Source organism: Aotus nancymaae, unplaced genomic scaffold (assembly GCF_030222135.1).
Source record: "Aotus nancymaae isolate 86718 unplaced genomic scaffold, 86718_ANA_hifiasm-v0.15.2.pri h1tg000059l, whole genome shotgun sequence".
In the NCBI taxonomy this organism is placed as follows: domain Eukaryota; kingdom Metazoa; phylum Chordata; class Mammalia; order Primates; family Aotidae; genus Aotus; species Aotus nancymaae.
Window position 1 is genome coordinate 5621703 of NW_026988473.1, and position 27149 is coordinate 5648851.

Sequence of the window (27149 nt, forward strand, 5' to 3'; positions counted from 1 at the left end):
TCGGCCCTGTCACCGTCTCCGTTACGCCGCTGCTCCGCTCTGCAGCGAGGCATATCTCACAGAGCTGCTTCTGCCCCGGAGCCTCACTGGAGCCAGCAAAGGGAGGCACAGCCCTCATCCCCTGCTTGCAGAGGGGGACACTGAGGCTGGCGGGGTTTTTTTTGCCCCCAAGTCACGTGTCCTGCCTTACTCAGGCCCCATTGCTCCTCTCTATCACAGAAACAGCAGATGCCAACAAAATGAATGAAGTTCTTTATTGTATTTGGAATGGTGGGAGTAGGGCTGGGGACCTTAGGGCGGCTCCGGTGGGACTTCCCTGAACCCGGTTGTAGAGGAGAACGGCGCCTTTGGCCGAGGGACAGAGCTCAGCCCACATCTCCGTCTCCTGCAATCTCTGCACGTTCTGTGGGGAGACAACGAGACCCAGGCATTCAGGCCTTGCCACATCTCCTGCCAGGGCTGTGCCTGGAATTTCTGAGCCTCAGAGACCTCTGCACTGTCCCTAGGGAGGCATGTTAAGGGGCTGAACAGGTCCCTGAACCTTTCCCTTGCACTGAGGGCAAATCTTGTGACTCTGGAGGGAACTGTGACCCAGCCGACACCTCCCCTACAAGACAAGCATTGCCAGGCCTCTTTGCAGGCCCCAGCCCTGGCCTCCAAGCAAAACAGTTTGTCACTCTGCACCTGTGTCTCCACAAAGATGATTCCTGTAGACTCGTGGGCCTCAGGACCTCCACTCAGGTAGTGCTTCCTCACCTGCTCAGAAGTCAGGCTGCACCTGGACAAGAACACACGGGTGGCTTAGTGGGTGACCAGCCCCTACGGGGTCTCTGTGGAGCCACAGCTGCCTCAGCCCATTCCTCACCACCCACCTCCCCAAGACCCAGGATCAAGTACCCGAGCCCACTCACTGGACATAGAACTCGGCACTGGCTCGGCCAGCACTGGTCTCATTTCGGGCGATTCCCAACAGCAGGGGCTGGCTCAGGGTGAGCAGCGGCAGGTTCACCTGGGGTGGAGGGTGGGGGGAGGATTCCCTCCTATCAATGCCACTGCCCACATCCCTGCCCCTCTCAATGAAAATCAGCCTGTTACCCACGTACAGCATTTTACGCCTTGTAGATCAAGGTTCCAGAATCACAGAATGTCACCTGATGGCCATGTTTGTTCTACAGATGCACCAAAACCAGAGAGACTAAGCACGTTGCCCAGAGTCGCCCAGGGGAAGTCAATTTAGTGACTGGGACTCCCACATACTCCTTTTTCAACAGACTTGGGGAGGAGGCAACACATTTGTGATTGTTTCCATTGAAAAGAAGATTCCTTGGCTGGCCAATCCCAACACTTTGGGAAGCCGAGGCTGGTGGATCACTTGAGGCCAGGAGTTTGAGACCAGCCCAGCAACATGGCAAAACCTCATCACTATTAAACATACAAAAATTAGCCAGGTGAGGCCAAGGGCAGTGGCTCACATCTTTAATCCCAGCACTTTAGGAGGCCGAGGCGGGCAGATCACGAGGTCGAGTTTAACACCAGCCTGACCAACATGGTGAAACCCCGCCTCTACTAAAAATACAAAAAAATTAGCCGGGTGTGGTGGCATGCGCCTGTAATCCCAGCTACTCAGGAGGCTGAGGTAGGAGAATCGCTTGAACCCAGGAGGCGGAAGTTGCAGTGAGCCGAGATCATGCCACTGCACTCCAGCCTGGCAACAGTGCGAGACTCTATCTCAAAAAAAAAAAAAAAAAAATTAGCCAGGCATGGTGGCAGGCACCTGTAATCCCAGCTACAGGAAGCTAAGGCATGAGAAACACTTGAACCCAGGAGGTGAAGGCTGCAGTGAGCCAATATGGCACCACTCCACCCAGCCTGGGCAACAGAGCAAGACTCTCTCAAAAAAAAAAAAAAAAAAAAAGAAAGAAAAGAAGAATCCAAGGCAGCAGGTATTGACGGCTAGAATTCCACTCCAAGTATATCTAGTTGCAAAGCCAACTTCTTCCTTCAATGCTGGCCAGATGCCTGCAGGCCTCCTGCCAGCCCAGACCTGTAGAATTCTGGCAAGTCGTACGCCTCCCTTCATGTCTACCACCCTGTCCAGGTCAACCTCACTCACCTCATCACAGATCTCCTGAAGGACACTGGAAAAGAACTCACGTACCACCAACTCCCCAGCGAGGTCCTGGTGCTGGGGGCTGTCACCAGGGCACAGGGCCTATGAGAAGTCAGGCTCAGCCCCTGCTCCCCACCCTCTTCCCTCCCACCCCATCTCAGGACCAGCAAGCCTATGCTTGCTGGCCCTGAGATCCTGATGTGACACAGTGTAAGAGGGTTAGTGATCCCGAGTCTGGTTTCCTTTTCCAGGCAGACAACCAGAGGTCCAGGTTCAAAGGAGTCACACAGGTGGTGGGATGGGGTAGGGCATCTTCTTCCTGTTCGCGATCTTTCCTCCTCATGCTTCTAGTTTCTCACAGGACTGGGGCGGGGTCAGTGGGGAGGCAGCCGGACTGCCCTGAGCAAACTTTCAGAGAAACACCAGGCCAATTTTCCCTTTAAAGGACAAGGAAACCAAAGCTGGGAGGGTTGGGAGGGTGGAGAGCTGCAGCTCCCTTGAGCTGTCTGGGTCTTTGTGCCCAGCCTGGCATCTCACCTGAGGCTCAGGGTGCCCACCAGGCACGTCCACCAGCCCAGTGGCCTCAGCTACCTGCCAGGAGCGGCGCAGGAAGACAAGGAAGTCATCAGCCGTGGCTAGTGCAGCGCCCACCCCCAGTGGGTCCGACAGATAGGCCTGCGTGTCACCGCAGTCGGCGGCCCCCTGCTGTCGCAACCAGGCAGCTGAGCTGGACCAGTTGGTGCCCAGGAAATCCCGGTAGGAAGTAAGACCCAGGTGTAGGAGCAGCTGTGGCCCCTGAGAGCCAGTGGGCGCCAGGGTGGCTGAGTGCAGGCGAAACTTGGGGGCGTCGAAGAGCCAGGGTTGGGCCTTTAGCCGGGTTTCCCAGATGGCAGTGATGGCCTCATCCCCACCTGGCAGTGGGCGACGGTCATAGGCGGGGCTCAGCTCAGCCTGGACTTGCTCCTGGGGCAGGCCCCCCGCAGGGCACTGCAGCAGCAAGGTCACCTCAGGGTCCATGGTGAGGCAGCTCTGGGGGAGGATACAGCCAGGCCTGTCACCCAGGAGTGCCACTACCACTCCTGGGCTGCGCAGCTGTCCCCCTCTGTCGCAGACCTCCTGAGGGCACCCGCAGCCCTTCCGCACCCCTCTGACCACTCTTGGGCAGCGAAGCGTCCCATCTTCCCCGCAGGAGCCCCGAGTCCCGCAGGGTGTCCTGGACGCCCAGGCATCCCTACCACCCAGAGATCCTGGGTTCAGGTGACCCCAAATGCCCATGTCCCCCACACCCAGGGTCTGCCTCCGACCCTGGTCGCGCGGAGACCACCCCCCCCAGGGCCCAGAAGCTTCAGCCTCCAGCCGGCGCTCACCGGCCGCCGGGTTCCCGCAGGCTCCGCCCCTTCCCCCCGAAGCGGAAGTGCCCGCCCCCTTTCCCCGCGACTTTCCACCGCCCGCCCCGCCGCGGTCACGGAGCCAGGTGATTAGTCCCCGCTGCCCAGACGCTTCCGCTCCGTCCGTCTGCACGTCGGCCCCGCCTCCCAGACCACCCTGTGGGACGCACCCGCGAGCTGGAATGCGGGGCTCGGCCTCCCTGCGCTCCTGGCTGATGGTGTGACCTTGGGCAAGTCTGGCTTTCTGGGCCGTAGTTTCCCTCTCTGCACCTGGGACGTGGAGCGGGGTGAATTTAATGAGCCGTATACCCCCACCCAGCTCTCACTTCCTGAAACATTGTGATTTTCTGGGAGGGGTGGGGACTTGGGAGGGGCCTTAAAGCCATGCCCCCTCGTCACTGCCCCACAGGTCTTAGCCATGAACTCCTCTGGAGGAGGAAGGCAGGAAGCAGCAGGGCCCAGGGGTAGAAGGGCCCTCAGACCCCGGGAACAGGTGCGCGCCTTCTCCCCACCCCCTCCCACCAGTCCAGGCTACCTGGGAGTTGCTGGGGGGCGGGGCTGAAGGGTTCTACCATTCCTGGAGACCACTGGCACTCCTCTCCCTCCGGGCTCTCTCTGCAGTGGTCATTGAGGGTTCAGGGTGGGCAGCAGGGCAGGGTCACCATGGAGACCAGGGACCACCGCTGGGTTCTTTCAGGACCGAGACGTGCAGCTGTCCAAGGCTCTGTCCTATGCCCTGCGCCATGGGGCCTTGAAGCTGGGGCTTCCTATGGGAGCCGGTAAGTAGGGGCCTTGGAGGCTGGGGCTTGAGCCCAGAGAGAAACAAGAGCCTGTCTGTGACCCCTCCCGCACGGCTGCCTCCACTGCTCCCTGAGGAAGGGCACTTCTTCCCCATGCACAGAGGAGAGGAAGGCCTAGAGACCCTGTCATGCCCACAGCAGACTGAGGAGAGCTCTTGTCTGGGCCAGGCCTGGCGATGCCCTCTCCAGCTAAGCAACCAGATCAGCACTTACCTCGAAGGCGTGCCCTGGAGGGTATGGGGCACCTGGCGTTGAGTGTGTGCACTTACCTCCCTGCCCCTCTGTGAGGCAGATCCTCTTTTTTCAACTGTGTAAGTTGAAAAAACGGGCCCAGAAAGGGGAGACTTTTTTTTTTTTTTGAGATGGAGACTCGCTCTGTCGTCCAGGCTGGAGTGCAGTGGCGTGATCTTGGCTCACTGCGACCTCCACCTCCCAGGTTCTAGCGATTCTCCTGCCTCAGTCTCCCGAACAGCTGGGACTACAGGTGCATGCCACCACGCCCAGCTAATTTTTGTATTTTTAGTAGAGATGGGGTTTCTCCATGTTGGAGACTGGTCTTGAACTTTTTTTTAATTTTTATTTTTTTATTTCTTTTTCTTTCTTTTTTGTTTGTTCGTTTGTTTTGGTCTCGAACGCTTGACCTCATGATCCACCTGCCTCGGCCTCCCAAAGTGCTGAGATTACAGGCGTGAGCCACCGCGCCCAGCAGAAAGGGGAGACTTTCCAAAGGTCCCACAGAGGATGCCCATGCGATTCCCAAGTCTAGACTTTTTTTATGTTACCTGTGGCTACCCATTAACCCTGGTGCAGTCCAGAGCAAGGCTGGCTCCTGAGCACCCTGCCTGCCCGCAGATGGCTTCGTGCCCCTGGGCGCCCTCCTGCAGTTGCCCCAGTTCCGCCGCTTCTCTGCTGAAGATGTGCAGCGCGTGGTGGACACCAACGGCAAGCAGCGGTTCGCCCTGCAGCCAGGGGATCCCAGCACTGGCCCTCTCATCCGGGCCAACCAGGGCCACTCCCTGCAGGTCAGGGTGAGGGGACAAGCGGGAGAGCCAGATGGGAGGGACCCCTGCCTGCCAAGGTGGTCTCACTGCTGCCCATTCAACCAGGTACCTGAGTTGGAGCTGATGCCCCTGGAGACACCACAGGCCCTGCCCCCGGTGCTAGTCCATGGTACATTCTGGAAGCACTGGCCATCCATCCTACTTAAGGGCCTGTCCTGCCGGGGAAGGACACATATCCACCTGGCCCCAGGACTGCCTGGAGACCCCGGTGTCATCAGTGGTCAGTGCCCTCCCCTCTACCTAGCTACTCCCACCCACTCTGTACTCCCAGGTCCCCTCCAAAGGTTACAACCCTCATCTGGGGCCACCCCATGCCCAACATGGAGCAGCACCCCCACATCCCCCAGCCCAGGACTCCAGTCTGCCCAGGTTGCTGACTGCGCCCCGGGTGCCCAGGCCCCAGCTCCCGCTGTCTCTGCAGGCATGCGGCCACACTGTGAAATAGCTGTGTTCATCGATGGACCCCTGGCCCTGGCAGGTGAGTCTGGACAAAGCAGGGGCTGCCCTGGCCTTCCAGAGGGCACGAGTCACATCTCTGGCTTTGTTGGCAGATGGAATACCCTTCTTCCGCTCTGCCAATGGAGTGATTCTGACTCCAGGGAATACTGATGGCCTCCTGCTTCCCAAGTACTTCAAGGAGGCCCTGCAGCTACGCCCTACCCGTGAGAGCCACCACCCTAGCCCCTATTCCTTGTGCCTGAAGCCTGTGCCCTTCTGCCCTCACCTCTCTCCTAGCCTCCAACCCCAGGCTTACTTACATCTCCCTTTCTCTAACCAACTTGTCTCTATCAGGAAAGCCCCTATCCTTGGCTGGTGATGAAGAGACAGAGTGTCAGAGTGTCCCCAAGCACATCTCCAGAGGAAGGAGGAGGATCCAACAATAAAATATTAATTTATAAAAAAGAAATTTTAAAAAGTAACAAGAAAGAAACTCCAGTTCAAAACCATACTTCATCATCCCTTAGCTACATCCGGTCTTCCTTGTGTGCTGGGGGACTGCAGATAGGTCGGGGGTATCAGCGTCAGCCACTCAGACAAGGAAAGGGGGCGCTGCGTGAGCTCAGGGACCCCCCCATCCCTAGCCTGGGTGATGGCAGTGTCTGGCCCAGCCAGGTCACTGGCCTGCACAAAGCCAGTGACAGCAGGTGAACATGCCCAGCTGGGTGCCTGCCTGGAGCAGGTGTGGAGCAGTGAGTCCCAGTGGGTGTGGGCTTGGGAGTGGCTGTGACAGGTGGTGAGCAGGGTAGGGGCAGTCAGACAGCCCTTAGAAGGCCTCATGGCCTCCTGTGAGCTGCAGGAAGAGGTCTTCATCCAGCTCCTCCCCCCGGGCCCGCTCCCGGGTTGACAGGAAAATGTAGCCCCCGATGTATTCATGCACAATCCGGCAGCTGGCAGACACGCAGCTAAAGGCCACGTTGATGTGCTCATCAAACTCGATGGCCACCTGAAGAGGGGACAGTCAGAGGGGCGAATGGGGGGTGGGACAAGGGAGCACCGCTGCCCCACCCTGGCTGGATCCGGCTCCGGCTTGGCACCTGCCCCCCATCCCTGCCCTCGGTCTGGGCCTACCTGCCGGATGTCCCAGTTGACGTTCCACTGGCGCATGTTGCTGAAGCGCCAGGTCTTGACCACGTCGCCCACGGCCAAGTCAATTCGGATCAGTCGGTTGTTGGCGATGCCCAGGATCTCGTCTTTCCTGCTGCCCTTGAACCTGGCCCCCAGCGAGAGAGAGTGTGAGCAAGGGCCCCCGCCATGGCCCGATCCGCCCAGACAAGGTGCTGCCGTGCTGGAGAGCAAGCCCTTTCCCACGCTGCAGCTCACCAGCTGTGTGACCCTGAGCAAGCCATTTGGGTTCCCTGGGCTCCCAGTTCCTCATCTGGAAAATGGAAGTGAATTGATAGAATCCCACAACAGCATTTAGCAGCATGCAGCAAACAGGCCATGCCTTTAAATGGTACCTTTTTTTGGTTTTTGGTATCTTCATCATCAAGAGAGCTGCTGTCTCACTCTCTTCTCTGCAGTCTTGGGAAACCACTAATCAAAAGGGCTCATGCTCCATAACGGCAGCCACCCCTAGCCCTCTCCTGCAGACCAGCGAACCCAGGCCGACAGTGAACCGTCTACAGCAGAGCTGGGACATGAACTGGTTCTTCTGCTCTCCTGGCCTGAACTCTTCATTTAATTTTAGGTTTGTTTTTTTTTTTTTTTTTTTTTTTGAGATGTAGTCTCGCTCTACCACCCAGGCTTGAGTGCAGTGGTGTGATCTCTGCTCACTGCAACCTCCACCTCCCGGGTTCAAGCAATTCTGCCTCAGCCTCCCGAGTAGCTGGGACCACAGGCATGTGCCACAGTACCCCGAGCTAATTTTTGTATTTTTAGTAGAGACAGAGTTTCGCCACGTTGGCCAGGCTGGTCTCGAACTCCTGACCTCAGGTGATCCACCTGCCTCAACCTCCCAAAGTGCTGGGATTACAGATGTGTGCCACTGTGCCTGGCCTATTTCTGAGACAGAGTCTTGCTTTGTCACCCATGCTTGAGTGCAGTGGTGTAATCACGGCTCACTGCAGCTTCAACCTCCCAGCCTCAAGAGATCCTCCCACCTCAGCCTCCCAAGTAGTTGGGACTACAGGTGCCCACCACCATGCCCAGCTAATTTTTTACAATTTTTTGTAGAGACGGGTCTTTCTATGTTGCCCAGGCTGGTGTCATACTCCTGGGCTCAAGCGATCTTCCTGCCTCGGCCTCCCAAAGTGCTGAGGCCTGAGCCCAGCACCCAGCATGAGTTTTGTCTCTTATGTTTGTTGTGGAGGGGCAGCATGAGGGGCACACATGGGCCCTCAGTAAGTCCTGCCTACAAACAACAAGAGAAGGGAGTCTTCAGGGTGCCCGTCCAGACCCGACTCGGGATGTGCGCACAGAGCAGCCGGGTGGCAGGTGAGGGCAGAGGCGGTGCTCAGCAGGGGCTGGGTCAGGGACCATACCTGACCATGACGTAGGAGATGCCGAAGTCGGGCAAGGACTGCCAGGCCTGGATGAAGCGAAGCTGGGCCTCTGTCAGGGATAACTGGGCCACATTCTGGTGCGCTTCCAGGATCCGAGGGGTGAGCTGCGGGGCCATATTAGTGACGGGCTGAAGGCACTATTTCCCTCCCCCAAAGTCACCGAGCCCCCACCTCCCTGTCAGGGTGACAGCCTGTGAGCTTGGGAATGGTAGTGCCCGGGTGGGGCCGCCAAGGTGCAGATTTGCACTGTGCCAGGCATGAGGTGGACAGGGCCACCTGGACCGTGACTCCTCCCAGAGGGTGGGGACCAGCCGCGCAACCTCAGGGATGCAGTGGGAGAAGCCCAGTGAGCATGTGGCTTTCCCAAGGAAGGCTTTGTGGAGACCCAGGGCTCAGGGGTGTCCGGATAAACAGACGGCACAGGGTGTGCTCACTCCCACCCTGACTCCCTCTGGTACCTGCTTGGCCTTAAACTTCCGCTGGAAACGAGGGGCCACCAGGCCGTAGGGGTTGAGGCCCTCGGTAGAGGCATCAGGGCCCTGGGGGTGGTTGCCCGGGCCTCCACCACCCGTGCGCTGCAGGCTGAGGAAGGCCAGGATGGCCTGCACCTCGCTGGCATAGCTACTGTCGGCCATGGTTCGGCCCTTGGAGGCCAGGCGGCAGCCGGCCATCCAATGGGCATACTGCTGCTCCTGGGTGGGAGGGGTGAGGGGGACAGCGCTAGCCAAGCCCTGACCCTGGACCCTGTCCCATCCTTGATGCCCCTCAGCCCCTGCCCCTGCCCCAGCTCCTGCCCAGCCCTCACTCACATCCTGACACCGCAGGTAGATCTCGCTCATGCCCTCAGGGGAGGGCACTAGGAGTTTAATGCAGAACTTTTGGCCAGAGACGTTAACATCAGGGACCACCTCACAGCCTGGAGGGAGAGAGGGGCAGCGCCACTTGAGGTCCTAGAGTACATCCAGCTCCACACCATCACCTCAGGACAGAGGATATCTTCCCCAGTCTCCAGGAGGAAACCAGCCGACGGGTGGGGACCGCACCCACCCCTGCCCTGGTACACTCACCTTTGAGGTTGAGCTGCTGGATGGGGTCACCCGGGGCCTCGTCCTGGTTCTTGTAGTAGGACAGTGTGGTCTCCTTGAACACTACCCAGTGCTGGCAGTAGCCCTTCAGGGTCAGCTTCCGGGGCCTTTGTGGGATGTGGGAGGTTTGTGAAAGGCCACCTGGCCCCCTCCCTCCATAGGCAGACTGGGCCCTCCAGCAGGGCTACCTACTCTGGCCCCCAACTCACCGGAAGATTCGGAGGTGGTCCTTGAGCTCTGGGATGGTGGTGAGGCTGTCCTATGGGAGGAACAGAGTCAGAGGGGCACCCGGGGCCTCACACACATCCCTGCCCAGTCCCCACCCCGAGCCCCTCCTCACCAGCACGTCTGTGGGCGCCGACCCCTCCAGCTTCACCTCCAGGTTGCTCAGGGCCGCATCCAGGTCGTCCAGTCCTGGGTCTGTGCCAGCCGGCTCCCCCACCTCCCCGCTCTGGGACAACTTGTTGATGTGGTACTAGGTGGGCATGAAGCCAGGGAGGGCTGAGTCCGGCAGCCGGGTCCCCTAGCAGTGCCCCCAAGCCGGGCTTCCCTGGAGGTAGCCCCCACTCTGGAAGGCCCTTCCTGCCCTGGGACTAGCCCACCTCCCAGCCGCTCCCGCGCCCCCAGGCCCGCCTGGTACCTGCAGGGCGGCAAACACCATCATCTCCTCCTCCGTGCAGTCAATCTCTTCCAGCAGCAGGTCCCACCGGGCCTGCTCATACAGCTGTGTCAGCCGCACAGGGTCTGTCTGGAGCAGGGGGAGGGGAGGCTGGGCTGGTCAGATGCCAGCTGCCCTGGATGCCCGGCACCCAGCTCCTGCCAGCCTTTGGCCCTCTGCCCTGCCCTCCTTGCTGAGGCAGGTTCGTTCAGTGGCCAGACATGAGCTGCAGATCCCCACCCCTCCCTTACAGCCTGCCAGCCCCTGCCGCCCAGGCCTGCACCCATTTCCCCTCTAAACCTTTGCTCAGCTGTGCAGATGTTTACTGTGTGCCAGCATGCTGCCCTGGGTGCAGGGGAGACCAAGTAAACCAATCAATGTCAAGTAAGTCAAGGCTGCAATAAACACTATCAAAGAAACAGATTCCACAGGGAAGTTTACGCGAGCCTTCAGTCTAGGGCGCCCCAAGTTCAAAGGAGATGAGAGAATGGAACACAGTGAAGCAGTCAGGGGAGGCTTCCCTGAGGAGGCGACAAGCTGAGTAGAGACGGGAAGGATGACAATGAGTCACTAAAGTGAAGAGTGAAGGAAGAGGATTCCAGAGAAAAGGGACAGGGAGGGCAGAGGCTCCAAGGGGGGATCCCAATTACCCACAGAAGACCAACACTCCTGCTGAAACACAGTCAAAATTGATAGCAAAGACATAGGAAGATAAACCCAAAAGGAGAAAGGAGAGGCCAGACAGTGGCTTTCATCTGTAATCCCAGCACTTTGGGAGATCAAGGCAGGCGGATAGGAGCCCAGGAGTTTCAGACCAGCCTGGGCAACATGGTGAAACCCCATCTCTATTCATAATACAAAAACTTAGCCACATGAGGTGGTGCACGCCTGTAGTCCCAGGTACTCAGGAGGCTGAGGTGGGAGAATCACCTGAGCCGGGGAGGTCGAGGCTGCAGTGAGCTATGATTGCACCACTGCACCCCAGCTTGGGGGATAGAGTGAGAACTTGTCTCCAAAAGAAAGAAGAAGACAATCTGGAAGATGGAGAGCAAACTATAGCTGGGAACTGGGATATGCAGCGAGAGCTGGGGCCTCATGCCTTTCCCTTCTACTGTCTGGTAAATGTCTGGTAAGTCCACCAATGAGACTTGAAAAATAGACGGAAAGCAAGCAGCAAAAAGAACGGAGATCGGCTGGGTGCAGCGGCTCACGCCTATAATCCCAGCACTTTGGGAGGCCAAGGTGGGTGCATTACCTGAAGTCAGCAGTTCGAGACCAGCCTGGCCAATGTGGTGAAACCCCGTCTCTACTAAAAATACAAAAATTAGCCAGGCATGGTGATACACGCCTGTAATCCCAGCTACTTGGCAGACTGGGGCAGAAGAATTGCTTGAACCTGGGAGGCAGAGGTTGCAGTGAGCTGAGATTGTGCCACTGCACTCCAGCCTGGGTAACAGAGTGAGACTCTGTCTCAAAAAAAAAAAAAAAGGCCAGGCGCAGTGGCTCACACCTGTAGTCCTAGCACTTTGGGAGGCTGAGGCAGGCAGATCATGAGATCAAGAGATTGAGACCATCCTGGTCAACATGGTAAAACCTCGTCTCTACTAAAAATACAAAAATTAGCTGGGCATGATGGCGTGTGCCTGGTCCCAGCTACTTGGGAGGCTGAGGCAGGAGAAGTGCTTGAACCCAAGAAGTGAAGGTTGCGGTGAGCCGAGATTGGGCCATTGCACTCCAGCCTGGGCAACAAGAGCAAAACTACATCTCAAAAAACAAAAACAAAAAAAGATAAGATAAGAATGGAGAGCTGAACAGAGGCATCCAGTTTGCATGGCGAACCCCTGGCTGGCTTCAAGGCGGATCTTCTGGATGAGAGGTGAGGGTGAGATGAAGGAGGACTGGAGAACATACATGAAAAAAGCAAGTCCCTCCCCAGCTCCCTGCAGCCAAGCGACAGTAAGCAGGCACCTGGCAGAAGCTGGTGACCCGCTCTCCGGAGACGCTGGGCCAGAGACACCCCTGCATTCGATACCCCAGGCACAACTGGACGGGGTGAAGGTGCACTATGTTGAAAATAAAGAAAGCTGGCATTCCGAAGAGTGAGACACCACCCTTTCCCACATGTCACCCCAAGACATTGGCAAGGAGCCTTCTGTCTCCAGTTGAAAGATCAGTGGGGTTGCCACTGAGAGGTTGAGCCAACCAGAGAAATATCCGACAAAGACTGGTAGCCCAGCCCCATCACCTCCAGGGGAACCAAGACACCGAGCCCCACTCACACACGCAGGGTCTCCAATTGGTTTCTTAGAGCTTCACTTCTAAATATGAATGGACAGGCATGGACTACCCACATTTAAGAAGGGCTGCAAGAGTGAACCACAGAGACCAAGACAACAAGAATAAAACAGCTTGGAGGAAATGAAGGCCAGGCAGGGCGCAGAAGAGAACTTCAAACTTGAATCAAAATCCTTATAGAGGCCGGGCGCCGTGGCTCATGCCTGTGGGAGGCCGAGATGGGCAGTTGCAAAGTCAGGAGTTTGAGACCAGCCTGGCCAACATGGTGAAATCCTGTCTCTACCAAAAATACAAAAATTAGGCCGGGCATGGTGGCTCCTATAATCCTAGCACTTTAGGAGGCTGAGGCGGGTGGATCACCTGAGGTCAGGAATTGGAAACCAGCCTGGCCAACATGGCGAAACTCTCTCTACTAAAAATACAAAAATTAGCCAGGTGTGGTGTTGCATGCCTGTGATCCTAGCTACTCTGGAGGCTGATGCAGGAGTATTGCTTGAACCTGGGGGTGGAGGTTGCAGTGAGCCCAGGTCGCGCCATTGCACTCCCACCTGGGCAACAAGATCAAAACTCCATCTCAAAAAAAAAAAAAATTCTTACAGAGATAAAGCACTACATTCATAAAACAAGATCAGAATTTTTTTTTTTTTCCTGAGACAGTCTTGCTCTGTTGCCCACGCTGGAGTGCAGTGAGATGATCTCGGCTCACTGCAACCTCCACCTCCCGGGTTCAAGCAATTCTCCTGCCTCAGCCTCCCGAGTAGCTAGGATTACAGGCATGTGTTACCATACCTGGCTAAGTTTTGTATTTTTAGTAGAGACGGGGTTTCACCATGTTGACTAGGCTAGTCTCAAACTCCTGACCTTGTGATCCAACAGGCTTGGGCTCCCAAAGTGCTGGGATTACAGGGGTGAGCCACTGTGCCCAGCCCCAGAATGTTCTTTGTCAAAGGAATGTAGCTGGGTTCAGTGGCTCATGCCTGTAATTCCAGCACTTTGGGAGACCAAGGCAGGCAGATCACTTCAGGTCTCGTCTCTACTAAAAATACAAAAATTAGCTGGCTGTGCTGGCGGGTTCCTGTAGTCCCAGCTACGTGGGAGGGTGAGGCAGGAGAATCTCTTGAACCCAGGAGGTGAAGGTTGCAGTGAGCTGAGATCGTGCCATTGTACTCCAGCCCAGGCCACAGAACGAGACTCTGTCTCAAAAAATAAATAAATAAATAAATAAAAATATAAAAAATGAAATAAAGGAATGTGACTATAAAGTGGTAGTAACTAAGAATGTGTGGCATCGGCAGAGAGAGGCAAATCAGTGCAGAGGAACTGAAGGCGCAGTCAGAGACCCACACATGCATGTTCGCAGGGCCCAGGACGGAGGTGATGCCGTACTTCCCAGGGACAGGTGCTTCTTCAATAGACAGCGCTGGGGCAACTAGATATCAATGTGTTAAAAAAAAAAAAAAAGAGCATTTGGATTCCTACCTGATACCACACACAAATACCAATTCCAGATGAATTGCCGATCTAAATATGAAAGTTAAAACAATAGGAGGGCGCGGTGGCTCATGCCTGTAATCCCAACATTTTGGGAGGCCAAGGCGGGCGGATCACCTGAAGTCGGGAGGTTGAGACCAGCCTGATCAACATGGAGAAACCCTGTCTATACTAAAACTACAAAATTGGCCGGGCGCGGTGGCTCAAGCCTGTAATCCCAGCACTTTGGGAGGCCGAGGCGGGTGGATCACGAGGTCAAGAGATCGAGACCATCCTGGTCAACATGGTGAAACCCCGTCTCCACTAAAAATACAAAAAATTAGCTGGGCACGGTGGCACGTGCCTGAAATCTCAGCTACTCGGGAGGCTGAGGCAGGAGAATTGCCTGAACCCAGGAGGCGGAGGTTGCGGTGAGCCGAGATCGTGCCATTGCACTCCAGCCTGGGTAACAAGAGCGAAACTCCGACTCAAAAAAAAAAAAAAAACTACAAAATTAGCTGGGTGTGGTGGTGTATGCCTGTAATGCTACTCGGGAGGCTGTGGCAGGACAATAGCTTGAACCCGGGAGGTTGAGCTGAGCCAAGATCACGTCACTGCACTCCAGCCTGAGCAACAAGAGTGAAACTCTGTTTCAAAAAACCAAAAAACAATAAAGCCTTTAGAGAAAACACGGGGCTACATCTCCTGAAGTAGGAAAGATTCCTTGATGTTTTTTGTTTTTTTAATTAGAGATGGGTCTCTCTGTGTTGCCCAGGCTGGTCTTGAACTCCTGGCCTCAAGCAATCCTCCTGCCTTGGCCTCCCAAAGTGTTGGGATTACAAGCATGAGCCACTACTCCTGCTCAGAAAGATTTCTTTCTTTCTTTCTTCCCTTTTTTTTTCCAAGATGGAGTTTTCGCTCTTGTTGCCCAGGCTGGAGTGCAATGGTACAATCTCAGCTCACTGCAACCTCTGCCTCCCAGATTCAAGCAATTCTCATGCCTCAGCCTCCCAAGTAGCTGGGATTACAGGCATCACCACCACGCCTGGCTAATTTTTTGTAGTTAGTAGAGATGAGGTTTCACCATGTTGGTCAGGCTGGTCTCGAACTCCTGACCTCAGGTGATCCGCCCACCTCGGCCTCCCAAAGTGCTGGGATTATAGGCATGAGCCACTGCGCCAGGCCAAGAAGCCAAGAAAGATTTCTTTTATTTTTTCTTTTTCTTTTTTCTTCTGAGATGGAATCTCACTCTTGTTGCCCAGGCTGGAGAGCAATGGTGCGATCTCAGCTCACTGCAAACTCTGCCTCCCAGGTTCAAGCGATTCTCCTGCCTCAGCCTCCCAAATAGCTGAGATTACAGGCACTTGCCGCCACACCCGGCTAAATTTTGTGTTTTTAGTAGAGACAGGGTTTCACCATCTTGGCCAGGCTGGTCTTAAACTCCTGACCTTGTGATCCACCCGCTTTGGCCTCCCAAAGTGCTGGGATTACAGGCGTGAGCCACCGTGCCTAGCTGAAAGATTTCTTAAACAGGACACAAAATGTGTTAATCATACACATGAAAAAAAAATCCCAAGTACTCAGGAAGCCAAAGCAGGAGGATCACCTGAGACCAGGAGTTTGAGACCAATCTGGGCAATGTAGCAAGACTCCATCTCTAAAAAATTTTTAAATTAGGCCAGGCATGGTGGCTCACACCTGTAATGCCAGCACTTTGGGAGGCCAACGCAGGCAGATCATGAGGCTGGGAGTTCAAGACCAGCCTGACCAACATGGTGAAACCCTGTCTTAACTAAAAATACAAAACATCTGGCGGGCATGGTGGTGCGTGCCTGTAATCCCAGATACTCAGGAGGCTGAGGCAGGAAATCATTTGAACCCGGGAGACGGAGGTTGCAGTGAGCCAATATCACACCATTGCACTCCAGCCTGGGCAACAGAGTGAGACTATGTCTCAAAAAAAAAAAAATTTTTGTTTTAATTAGCCAGGCTTGGTGGCACATGCCTGTAGTCCCAGCTACTCAGGAAGCTAAGGCAGGAAGATTGCTTGAGCCCAGGAGTACAAGGTTACAGTGAGCTATGATCGCATCACTGCACTCTAGTCTGGGAGACAGAGCGAGACCCCATCTCTAAAAATAAAAAAAGAAAGATAAAAATATAAATTTGGTTCTATTAAAATTAAGAGCTGCTTTTTATCAAAAGAAACCAGATAATTAAAAGGCAAAGCACAGAGGAGGAAAATATATTCACAATGTATTTATCTGGCAAAGTGCTCATATTCAGAATACATAAAGAACTCCTACGAGTCAATAAGAACAAGACAAACGACTCGATATGACAGTTGTCAAGGTATTTGAACAGAAACCTCACAGAGCAGGATACCCAGATGGCTAATAGCCACATGAAAAGGGACTCAACTTTAATAGTCATTAGGGAAATGTAAATTAAAGCCACATGGAGAGCAGTAGTGGTCTGGGGTGAGTGTGGGAGGAGAAGCGACTGCAAATGGGCATCATATAATCAGTGGTTGTCTGGGGCAGTGGAAATGTTCTAAAACTGGATGGTGGTGATGGTCGCACAAGCATACATGTTTATTAAAAATAATCAAGCTGCGCCTGTAATCCTAGCACTTTGGGAGGCCGAGGTAGGTGGATCACCTGAGGTCAGGAGTTCAAAACCAGCCTGGCCATCATGGTGAAACCCCATCTTTAAATATAAAAATAATAATAATAATAATCAAGCTTTACCATGGGTGATTTTTATGGTATATAAGATCTACCTCAATGACACTGTTTAAACAAAATTATATGAGATACCGTTACACACCTATCTGAATGGCCACAATGGAAAAACAGAAAATACCAAGCGCTGGTGAGCTGTGGAACCGAAATGCTCATGCATTGCTGGTGGGAGTGTAAACTGGTGCAATCACTTAGTTGTTTCTGTTTTTTTGAGACGGAGTCTTGCTCTGTCACCCAGGCTGGAGTGCAGTGGCATGATCTTGGCTCACTGCAACCTCTGCCTCCTGGATTCTCCTGTCTTAGCCTCCTGAGTAGCTGGGACTATAGGCGTGCACTACCACACCTGGGTAATTTTTTGTATTTTTAGTAGAGACGGGGTTTCACCATATTGGCCAGGCTGGTCTTGAACTCCTGACTTTGTGATCCACCTGCCTCAGTCTCCCAAAGTGCTGGGATGGGTTTGGTTTTCTTTTTCTTTCTTCCCTTTTCTTTCTTTTCTTTTTTTTTTTTTTTTTTTTGGAGACAGAGTCTCATTCTGTCGCCAGGCTGGACAGTGGCTTGATCTTGGGAGATCTCACCTCACTGCAGCCTCCAGGTCCCAGGTTCAAGCGATTCTCACAACTCAGCCTCCCAAGTAGACGGGATTACAGGCATGCACCACCACGCCAAGCTAATGTTTTCTATTTTTAGTAGAGATGGGGTTTCACTGTGTTGTCTAGGCTGGTCTCAAACTCCTGGCCTCAAGTGATCTGCCCACCTCAGCCTCTCAGAGTGCTGGGATTACAGGTGTGAGCCTCCACACCTGGCCTGGTGCAATCACTTTGAAAAGCTATGTAATGGTATCTACCACAGTTAAATTCATGCATGCCTTATACTACAGGGTATAAACATGTTCACCAAAATACATAGACTGGAATGTTCATAGCATCTCTATTCATAACAGCCCCAATCTGGAAATTGTACAAAGTCCATCAACAGTAGAATGGAGCCGGGTGCGGTGGCTCATGCCTATAATCCCAAAACTTTGGGAGGCCGAGATGGACAGATAGTTGAGTTCAGGAGTTCAAGACCAGTCTGGCCAACATGGTGAAACCCGTCTTTACTAAAAAAACAAAAAAAATAGCCAGACACTGTGGTACGTGCCTGTAATCCCAGCTACTCAGGAGGCTAAAGCAGGAGAATTGCTTGAACCCAGGAGGCGGAGGTTGCAGTGAGATGAGATCACGCCATTGTATTCCAGCCTGGGTGACAGAGCAAGATTCCATCTCAAAAACATAACAAAATAAAACAAACAAAGAAATTAAAAAAAAAACAGTAGAATGGATAAATTAATTGTGGTATATTGACATAATGAAATATTATACAACGAGAAAGAATTTAAGATGACTGTATGTAACATGGATAAATCATACAAACGTAAAGCTCAAAGAAGCCAGGTGCAAAGAGTATAGACCAGTGACTCCATTATGTAAATTTCACAGAACTAATGTAAGGTGTTGGAAGCAAAGTTAGTGGTTACTTCCTGTGGGAACTATTGCCTGGAAGGAGTGTAAAGGGGCTTCTGGGGCCCAGTAAAGTTCTGTTGCTTGATATTTTAATTATATTTGTGTATTTTTCTATGTTACACTTGAAAAGAAAGCCCTATGGCCAGGCATGGCAGCTCAAGCCTGTAATCCCATCACTTTGGGAGGCTGAGTGGGGTGGATCACCTAAGGTCAGGAGTTTGAGATCAGCCTGGCCAACATGGTGAAACCCCATCTCTACTCAAAATAGAAAAAATATATATTAGCTGGGCATGGTGGTGGCGGGCACCTATAATTCCAGCTTTGTGGGAGGCTGAGGCAGGAGAATCACTTGAACTCAGGAGGCGGAGGTTGCACTGAGCCAAGATCATGCCATTGTACTCCAGCCTGAGCAACAAGAGTAAAACACTGTCTCAAAAATAACAGCAACAAAAAAAATGCCCTTTATAAGGAACACTCCAAAAACAATAACTCTTGGAACTTAAATATATAGTTACAGAAAATAAAAATTCAATAGATATTTTAGAAGATAAGTTGAAGAAGTCTCCAGAGAGTAGAACACAGAAAGAAAAAGAACCGAGCTAGGCGCAGTGGCTCATGCCCATAATCCTAGCACTTTGGGAGGCTGAGGCAGGTGGATTGCCTGAGCTCAAGAGTTCGAGACCAGCCTGGGCAACACAGTGAAACCCTGTCTTGACTAAAAATACAAAAATTAGCTGGTTGTGGTGGTCGGCATCTGTAATCCCATCTACTCAGGAGGCTGAGGCACAGAATTTCTTGAACCCAAGAGATGGAGGTTGCAGTGAGCCAAGATCGCACCACTGCACTCCAGCCTGGGTGACAGAGCAAGACTCTGTCTTGAAAAAAAATTTTTTGTAGATGCAGGCTTTTGCCATGTTGTCCAGGCTGGTCTCAAACTCCTGGGCTCAGTTGAACCCCTCACCTCACCCTCCCAAAGTACAGTCTTGAGCCACCACACCAGGCCAGAAACCATTAAAGAGAGTGTATAGGGCATTTTTCCAGACTTGAATGACCCAGGTTTCAGATTTGAAAAAGCCCAGCAAGAATATAGGTCAACGAATAAAGAAAGATCCATACCCATGACATATGTTCAGAGATTTTTGGAACACCAGGGGATAAAAAAAAAAAAAAAGATTCTAAAAGCTTCCAGTATCTCCACTCCCCCTCCAAGAAAAAACAAAAGGGTCAGATATGAAGGACTGAAAATACAGATGGCACCAGACAACAACAACACTGGAAACTAGAAGACAGTGGAAAGACGGCTTCAGACTTTTGCAGGAAAACGTCAACTTAGAATTCTATACCCAGCCAAACTATCATGTGTGAAAAGTGACCTTTTCAGAGACACAGGATTTCAGAATATTTATGTCTCATGTACCCTTTGATAGGAAGCTATTGATGTATGAGTTCTATCAAAGAAGGAAGTTAGTTAAGAAAGGGGAACACAACGGGCCAGGAAATGAGGTCCAGTGTAGGAATTCCCAGGAAAACAGTGAAGGAAAGTCCAAAACAACATTCAAGCAGTGGCTCTAGAGTACAAGAAATCCATGATTCTGAGAAAAAAATAATACAGATTAATATCCTAATGTGATTGACCATTTGAAAGGAATTATTACTGTTGGGTATAGTGTTGAAGGATCATTTGAACTTGGTGAAGGAGCATCCTGCCTGATCACTGTGGAGCCCCTCCAGTGGCAAGCCACGGTCAAACAGAGTGTCCAGATAGTCTGAGTCTTTCTTGTAATTGTGGGCAAACAATGAATAGAAAAATAAGTAAAAAATATATATGAATTATGCCTGGGCGTGGTGGCTCACGCCTGTAATCCCAGCACTTTGGGAGGCTGAGGAGGGTGGATCACCTGAGGTCAAGGGTTCAAGACCAGCCTGACCAACCTTGTGAAACCTCGTCTCTACTACATTCAAAAAAATAGCCGGGCACATGTCTGTAATCCCAGCTACTTGGGAGGCTGAGGCAGGAGAATCACTTGAACCTGGGAGGCAGAGGTTAGAGTGAGCCAAGATTGAACTGTACTCCAGCCTGGGCAACAAGAGCGAAACTTCATCTCAAAAAAAAAAAAAAAGGCAATTATGCAATTATGAACTTCAAAAACGTTTGAGCAAAAAAGGAAAAATAATCATAGTTACTCTGTGGCTTAACTAGGAACACTATTTATATGTGTTACTATTTACAGCCATATCACATTGTTCTAACCAAAGACTATAGACACTACTCACTCAGAAAGATGCAAGGAAATGTGTGTATTGTGTGGGCAGGAGGAAAATGTAAGACAGTAAAACCTTCAACTTTCTTACAAAGTCAATAGATATGTGTGAAACAGCAAAACCAAGAAGTGGAAATATGCCATAGAGAAGGAAACACTAGAATAAGAAGACACAGCTAAAAATCTATATTTGAGAGATCAGAATGGGAAGATCACTTGAGCCCAGGAGTTGGAGACTAGCCTGGGCAACATAGCCAAACCCCATCTCTACAAAAAATACAATCATTAAGGGGACCAGTGGTGTGGGAGGGAGAGCATCAGGAAGAATAGCTAATGGATGCTGTACTTAATATCTAGGTGATGGGTTGATCTGTGCAGCAAACCACCATAGCACACAGTTACCTGTGTGTCAAACGTGTACATCCTGCACATGTACCCCTGAACTTCAAATAAACGTTGGAGATTAAAAAAAAAATTAGCCAGGTACAGTGCACGCCTACAGTCCCAGCTACTCAGGGAGCCGAAGCTGAAGGATAGCTTGAGCCTGGGAGGTCCAGGCTGCAGTGAGCTGGGATCATGCTACTGCACTCTAGTCTGGGCGATAGAGCAAGACTCTGTCTCAAAAATAAAAGTAAATAAATATATAAATAAATAAAGCTTAGGAGAGAGCCATCTGGGCTGGAGATCATCAACTGGGAGACAGAGTATGGAGACAGTGTTGAAATCCACGAGACTGGAGATGACTGAGAGAAGGAGCGAGAGAGCAGAGTCTGGGGCAGAGCCTGGGGCTCACTGACACCAAGAGGCCACGGAGAGGAGGAGGCAGAGCCACGGAGTCCGGCAGAGTGGCCTGGGAGAGGCGACCCCACCCCCACGAAAGTGGACCCGAGGCTTCGGGAGGAAGATATTCCGGAGGAGTGGTCAGGGTGGTGACTATGTCACAAGTGGTCAAGTAAGAAGCGGGTGGGACAGGGTCAGGGGACAGACAGCCTGGAGGCGTGGCCACCTCAGCAGGTGCGCTTCTCATGTGGATGGTGACAAAAGATACAGAATAGCTGTGGCCGAGGAGTGCGAGGGAGTCGAGCAGCACCCAGAGAAAGCTTGGAAGCAGGAAGTGGGATTCTGCGGAGCACGTGTTCAGACAACCACGATGTATTGCAGAGCAGCAGGGCAGAGAAGCGGGACCAACAGGTAGAGAGAGCAGCCTGTGGGCTCCTGGGCAGTTTCTCAGATGCACGTGAAGCACATTGCATGGAGCACATTGCATGGAGCACTTTGCATGGAGCATTTTGCATGGAGCATGTTGGTTGCCAATGGAGGAAGGGAAGAAGAGGGGACAGGGCACACCGGGGCTGCCCTGCAAAGCTTCCTTCCTCACGCACCCTAGGTCCTGCAGTCCCAAATGCTGCCCCCTCCAGGAAGTCTTCCCAGAGTTCCCAGGCCTGGGCCTCTCCCACGTGAGCCCCAGACTTCCCAGGGGCATCCCCCACTGTCTGCGAGGATGTGTGGGTCTCAGCTCCCTCCCCACGGCTCCCTGGGAAACAGGCACTGAGACTGACTGGTCTTCACCTGCTTCAGCATCTGCCCAGGGTCCAGCACCGGGGCAGATGCTGAGGTGAGTAGACACATCTCAGTGTGTGTTTGTGGGGTCAAAACACAAATGTGTAGATGGACAAATGGGCAGACGGACAAGCCACTACAAGTCACTAACATCCCAGACTCCAGACCCCAGGCCCTAGGTCTCTGTGTCTCATGGACCCGAGGCCCGCTTTCTCCCTGCCCCGGCCCACCTTGGGATCCAAGTCGAAGAAGCTGTAGTACTTGAAGCGCAGCCAGAGCATGTCCCCCGCCTTGACGCCCTGCTGCATGAGACACCGCGACGAATCCAGCCACCTGGGCCGCGGCAGAGGCAGCAGTCAGGGCTGCGCCAGGTACGGCCCTGGGGTGGGGAAGGGGGCTGGGCTGGGGGAACAAGCTCACACAGAGGAAAGGCCAGGAAACGAAGCATAGATTTGGAGTGAGCACGGACACGGGGCAGGGGTGGATCCTGGGTGGGGGGCCGCCGACACAGGGGGTGTGGCTCCTGGGCGCACCTGCTGTGGAGCTGGGTCTTGTCGGACAGGGAGCTGGGCCGCGGCAGGCGCTGCAGCAGGAGGGGTTCAGGTGGCGGCTGGGGCCGGCTCAGCATGTGGTAGCAGGCCTCAGTCTGGGCACTGTCTGAGAAGTGAGCTGGCATCCCCCTGAACAGTGCAGGCGCCACACCTGGAGTGCAGGTTGGGGGTCAACCAGGTCTGTACCGCAGTGCTGGGACTCACGGGCTGGCCCCACCCCTGCCCCCCAGGCCCACTCCCACCTACACTCACCCCCAGCAAGGACGACCTTGCTCAAGTCATAGACCTCTTCCTCCGGCTCCTTCTCTTTCTTCTTCTTCTCCTTCTTCTCAGGAGCCCGAAGCAGGGACAGCTCCTCGGGGTGCCGGATGCCTGAGGGGAGCTGGGGCCTCAGTAGGGACAAGGTCCTGCTGTGGCCTCCCCGCCTCACCCAGGGGCACTTGGGATGGGTCACAGCCCTGCAGGCAGGGTGACAACCCAGACAGCAAGGACAGTGTGACCAGAGCTGGGTCTGGAAATGGGGGATCTGCCTCTCTGCATCACCCTTGTGGGCCCAGGGGACCAGCCAGGCAACTCACTGAGGAGGCGGCAGATGGCAGCCACGGCCTGGAAGAGGGGCTGGGAGAAGCTGGCGCGGAGGCGCAGCGCGCGGCGGTTGGGCAGCCGAAGGATGACAGGCCGGTGCTGGGGCCCGAAGAAGAGGCGGGCATCCGCCAGGATCCCGTACTTGTCCAGCGTCCAGTGGGTCTGCAGCAGCCACTGTCTCTTCTGTTCCCACCAAATGGCATGGTCTGACCAGTCCTGCTTTCGATCTGTGGGGTACGGGGGTGCATCTAGGTCCAGCCTTCCTCCCTGCTGCCCCCAACACCCAGCGTAACCACAGGATGCAGAGGCCTGGGGTGACCATGGCCCTGGCCCGCCTAAGCCAAGAGTGGGACAGCCTGCGCGGGCCCGGGGTCTACCCCACGGTAATGGCAGCAGCGCTCTCTGCAGGCTGCCCTGATTGGCCTTCTAGGCTTGGCTTCGCTTCCCAGGGGAGCTCTCCAACCCAGAATCTGGGAACCCCAATCTTAGCACCCCATCTCTTGCAGTCCAGCCCACTGGGCTCCCTCCACATGGCGCCTCCTCTGTTCCCCCATAACCCACGGTTTAATGGCCTCTGTCTTGCACTCCGGGGAGCTCCCGGAGGCAGAGACTACATCTGTCTCACTGCTGTGTGTCCTCAGGGCCTGGATCTGTGCCTGGCCTGGGGCAGTGGGCACTCAATATTTATAGGTACGATTGTGTGACCTTGGACAAGCCACTAACCTCTCTGGGCCTCAGTTTCCCTGTTTGTCAGATAGAATAACCATCTTCAAACTGGGACATGGAACAGTACCTGCCACAAGGTGTGTGCAGACTTTGTGGTAAACTCGTGCACACACGACTATCCACGAGTGAGCATTGAGTTAGAGATGTGCGCATGTCCCTTGTCAGCCAGCTAGGAACTGGGCACACAGTAATGGAAGGCACAGGTCTCCCCACCTCCTCCCTCCAGGAGCAGGACCCGGCGGGAGGTCGCACTCAAAAAATGCTGCCCAGAAGCTGCTCTGGGCGCACAGTCCTCAAGAGTTTGCAAAGCCCTGTTTCCTGAGTTCCTCCCGGGTCCTCCAGCAAGTTTCTGATTCCTGCTGCATGCCACCCTCCTCGACGCCCCCAACTCCATCCCCCTTCTCCCCGACACACACTCCAGGCATCGCCACTGCTGCCAAACCAAGAGAAGCGCCCATCCTCCCATGCCTCCCCTCCCAGGACTGGCTCTCCCTCCTGGGCGCCCTGGCTGGGCCCTGGCTGTGTGCCACCACTTCCCCTTCACTTGGCTCCTTGCTCTTCTGTCCTCTCTGGCCCCTCTCCTGACCTGCCCCTTACCTCATCCTTTCCCCAGGTTCGGGCTGGACCCTCTGCTCCTGTCTCAGCCATGGCCCCTGACTGAGTCTCCCAATTCTGTGGCTTCAGTTGCCATTTTCTGCTGCCAGCCCCATATGTGGCCCTTGGTCCAGACCCTGCCCTGGGACCCCGGCCAGAAACCCATGTGCCGTCGGCTGAGGGGCCTGTCCACTGGCTTCCTCCCTTCAGAAACGTCTGTTATCCTGGCCAAGTGCCTCACACTGGGACTGTAAGCGCCACGACTCCTGGTGCCAGCTTTTGGTGCTCAGCTCAGACTCTGCAAAGAGGTGCCCTCTCCTCACCACTCCCCATGCCACCTCTCAGGGCTGGGGGATGAGGACTCTCGCCAGAGGACCGGGCATCTCCCTTTCCTAGCTGCCACGTGTGACCAGTGTCAATCCCACCTCCAAAATCCACCCTCCTCTCCACCCTCCCTGCCCAGTCTTAGGAGGCCCTGGGGTCTCTGACCAGGACCACAGCCTCCTCAGGGCTCCGCAGCCTCCAGCCCTCCGCCCCGTGGCTGACCTTAGCAGGACAGCCTCCTGCTGAGAACCGTTCAGTGGCCACCTTCCCCTCTAGAAGAAAGTCTAGACCCCTCCTGGAGGCCTTCAGGGCTGTGCAGAGCTGGCCAGGCACCGTCCAGCCTCATTTCTGGTCATGGTCCAGGTGTCCTCACAGGCTGAGAGCCCTAATTCACAGCACTCCAAGTCCCAGCACCCCACCCCGGCCTCCCCGATGAGGCCACCGCACGACTTCTCCTGGGGGTATCCCCATCCTGGGCTTGGGGCAGCCCCCTCTTCGGGCTCCAGGCCCCCATGATAGCTCCCTCTGTGTGGCAGCCAGCACGCAGCCTCCAAGGGTCAGCCTCACCGCTGGTGCTCCGGGAGGCCAGGGACTGGCCCGGGGCAGCCAGGCTGAGCATCAGTAGACAGAGCTGATGCACTTAGGAGTGACAGTATCCCCACCACAGGGGACACGGAGCTGAAGGAACTCACCCTGGGTGCCAGCAGTGGGTAGAGCAGCAGGGTCTGTCTGACTCCAGGTTAAGGCCTCCTGCATTACCCTCATGCCGCGCCCCGCGGCCGCTCAGGTCTTCACCACCCTCTCTCTGTTCCCCACTTCTGCTCTCACAGCTGCTCCAGGCCTCAGCCTTGTGGCCGGGCCATCCTGGGCCCTGTCCTCTCCATAGTCAGACTGACCTCCTAAGCTGCACGTGGCGGCCTGGTGGGGTCTGAGGAAGCCTCCCCCGCATCACACCCCACAGCCGGCAGCTCAGGCCCAGGTTCTTGGGCAGCACTATGGTGGGCCTGGCTTCTGCTCTATCAGGGTCTTCCTGCTGCCCTCCCAGGAAGGGGCAGCCCCAACCCCCAGCAGGGAAGGAAGATGAGGAGCCCCCCAGTCACGGGCCCTGTGGCCCTTCACTGATACCACAGGCTGCTCTGCCGTAACTTCCTGTGGGGGCAGGGCCTCTGCACCCAGGCTGGGCCCGTCACCAGCCTGCTGAGAGCTTCCGCCAGGGGGAGGGAGTGTGGGGGCAGGCCCCTAGGCCACCTAGATCCCCTCAGAGCTGAGCAATGTGGCTTCAGCCTCATCCCAGGCAAGACTACCCCTTCTGCCCCTAGAGGTGGCTGAACGGGGGATCATGGCTGGGTCTGATCCTTAGCAGACCAGCTGGAGCAGAAGGGAGGGAGGGAATAGGGTGGGAGAGAGAGGAAGTTGGGGAAATGTCTTTTTTGGAACCAAATGATTAAGCTAATGCCTGAGTCACCGTGACACCATTATCAAGAGCCACACAGCAGGGATGGCCCGGAAGTGCCTGGAGACGCCCGTGGCGGCCACCCATGGTGCCAGGGGCCAAAGGAGGGCAGCAGACACTCACTGATCTTCTCCACGATCTTCAGGAGCACCCCACCGATGTGCGACTCCCCGGTGACCCGCAGGGTGACTGACTCGGCCTCCGGGTCCTCCTCTCCCACAAACACCCGCAGCTCCCAGGAAGAGTCGATGTAGTCCCCGGAGGCGGTCTTCATCCCCGCCATGGCTCCGGCTGCTTCTACAGAGAGCGGGAAAGGAGGCAAGGTGGGCAGAGTAGCTCCGTGGTGCCCTGGACACACCCAGGAAGGAGTGGGAGCGAGCCCCAGGCCAGCACGCCATGGTATCCTCACACCCTCTCATCAGCGCTGGTGCTTGAGCTGAAAGCGCCCTCAGAGACCCTGTAGTCCAACCCACTCCCATCCTATAGGCGGCAAGACTGAGGCTGGGTAAGGGACTCACTCAGGACCACCCTGCTCAATGCCAGAGTTGGGCACAGCCCAGGGGTGGCTTCCCCAGCCCACAGCTCACCCCAGACCCACAAGGGCAGCTGCCCACTCTGGCCATGACTTTGTACCCAGGCCAGGAAGTAGTTTCGATCCTGGCCCACAGCTCAGATGCCGACATGACAAACCAGCCAAAGCCTCCCTGGGGAGGTGGAAAGTTCAGGCTGCCGCGTGGTGAGAGGCAGGCTGGGCAGAGGCTGCTGGAGGTCGAGGAAGAGAAGGGCCTGGGGTCCCAGTGAGGCCCGAGCTTACCTTTCCTGGCAAGGGCTGCGGGCGGGTCTCGGGTACTCCCCTGCGGGCCGTGGGCTCCCTGCCCTCCTTTCTCTTTGGAGCTTCCTTCAGGGCAGCCCTTGCCTCTCTGCTTTATCAGCAGGGCGGGCTCAGCCCCTCCCCAGGGCGGGCTGGCGCTCGGTGCAGG

At 54.8% G+C, this 27149-nt stretch overlaps 3 protein-coding genes across 8 annotated transcripts; 1 reads left to right on the plus strand and 2 right to left on the minus strand.

Annotated features, from left to right (window-relative positions):
• Nucleotides 1-240: 240 nt before the first annotated feature.
• Nucleotides 241-3832, minus strand: NUDT22 (nudix hydrolase 22). 6 transcript variants are annotated; one of them, XM_012463109.3, is made up of 6 exons: nucleotides 3669-3832; nucleotides 2648-3139; nucleotides 2114-2212; nucleotides 912-1009; nucleotides 685-778; nucleotides 241-403 (listed from the first exon to the last, which is right to left on the minus strand). In XM_012463109.3, the coding sequence occupies exons 2-6, from the start codon at nucleotides 3125-3127 to the stop codon at nucleotides 254-256; spliced, it is 921 nt and encodes a 306-aa protein (XP_012318532.1). In that variant the 5' UTR covers nucleotides 3128-3139; nucleotides 3669-3832; the 3' UTR covers nucleotides 241-253. The 6 variants fall into 6 exon arrangements, with proteins under 6 accessions (XP_012318532.1, XP_012318529.1, XP_012318528.1 ...); XM_012463106.3 differs by lacking the exon at nucleotides 3669-3832 and adding an exon at nucleotides 3478-3510; XM_012463105.3 differs by lacking the exon at nucleotides 3669-3832 and having other exon boundaries at nucleotides 2648-3428.
• TRPT1 (tRNA phosphotransferase 1) lies at nucleotides 3592-6761 on the plus strand. Its single transcript, XM_012463112.3, has 8 exons — nucleotides 3592-3728; nucleotides 3908-3991; nucleotides 4196-4277; nucleotides 5151-5320; nucleotides 5405-5579; nucleotides 5781-5837; nucleotides 5911-6021; nucleotides 6152-6761. Exons 2-8 carry the CDS (start codon nucleotides 3917-3919, stop codon nucleotides 6241-6243), a joined length of 762 nt encoding a protein of 253 aa, XP_012318535.1. The 5' UTR covers nucleotides 3592-3728; nucleotides 3908-3916; the 3' UTR covers nucleotides 6244-6761.
• Nucleotides 6228-27103, minus strand: FERMT3 (FERM domain containing kindlin 3). Its single transcript, XM_012463104.2, has 15 exons — nucleotides 26984-27103; nucleotides 26293-26466; nucleotides 23066-23299; nucleotides 22740-22859; nucleotides 22470-22638; nucleotides 22167-22269; nucleotides 10087-10194; nucleotides 9787-9921; nucleotides 9656-9705; nucleotides 9429-9553; nucleotides 9171-9277; nucleotides 8820-9053; nucleotides 8341-8465; nucleotides 6929-7070; nucleotides 6228-6803 (listed from the first exon to the last, which is right to left on the minus strand). Exons 2-15 carry the CDS (start codon nucleotides 26450-26452, stop codon nucleotides 6624-6626), a joined length of 1992 nt encoding a protein of 663 aa, XP_012318527.2. The 5' UTR covers nucleotides 26453-26466; nucleotides 26984-27103; the 3' UTR covers nucleotides 6228-6623.
• Between the last annotated feature and the right edge of the window lie 46 nt (nucleotides 27104-27149).

What these genes read in the sequence shown, in the direction of transcription:
- NUDT22 (XM_012463105.3), bottom strand. Translation starts at nt 3,385, where the DNA reads ATGGGCATTTGGGGTCACCTGAACCCAGGATCTCTGGGTGGTAGGGAT. An exon ending in GTGGGCACCCTGAGCCTCAG is followed by an intron (nt 2,213 to 2,647) that starts GTGAGATGCCAG and finishes GACTTCTCATAG; the next exon opens with GCCCTGTGCCCTGGTGACAG. An exon ending in TTCAGGAGATCTGTGATGAG is followed by an intron (nt 1,010 to 2,113) that starts GTGAGTGAGGTT and finishes CCTCCACCCCAG; the next exon opens with GTGAACCTGCCGCTGCTCAC.
- TRPT1 (XM_012463112.3), top strand. Translation starts at nt 3,917, where the DNA reads ATGAACTCCTCTGGAGGAGGAAGGCAGGAAGCAGCAGGGCCCAGGGGT. An exon ending in TGGACCCCTGGCCCTGGCAG is followed by an intron (nt 5,838 to 5,910) that starts GTGAGTCTGGAC and finishes CTTTGTTGGCAG; the next exon opens with ATGGAATACCCTTCTTCCGC. An exon ending in CCTGCAGCTACGCCCTACCC is followed by an intron (nt 6,022 to 6,151) that starts GTGAGAGCCACC and finishes TGTCTCTATCAG; the next exon opens with GAAAGCCCCTATCCTTGGCT.
- FERMT3 (XM_012463104.2), bottom strand. Translation starts at nt 26,452, where the DNA reads ATGGCGGGGATGAAGACCGCCTCCGGGGACTACATCGACTCTTCCTGG. An exon ending in TCTTCGACTTGGATCCCAAG is followed by an intron (nt 10,195 to 22,166) that starts GTGGGCCGGGGC and finishes CCCCTGCTCCAG; the next exon opens with ACAGACCCTGTGCGGCTGAC. An exon ending in ATCTCCTACGTCATGGTCAG is followed by an intron (nt 7,071 to 8,340) that starts GTATGGTCCCTG and finishes GCTGGGGGCCAG; the next exon opens with GTTCAAGGGCAGCAGGAAAG.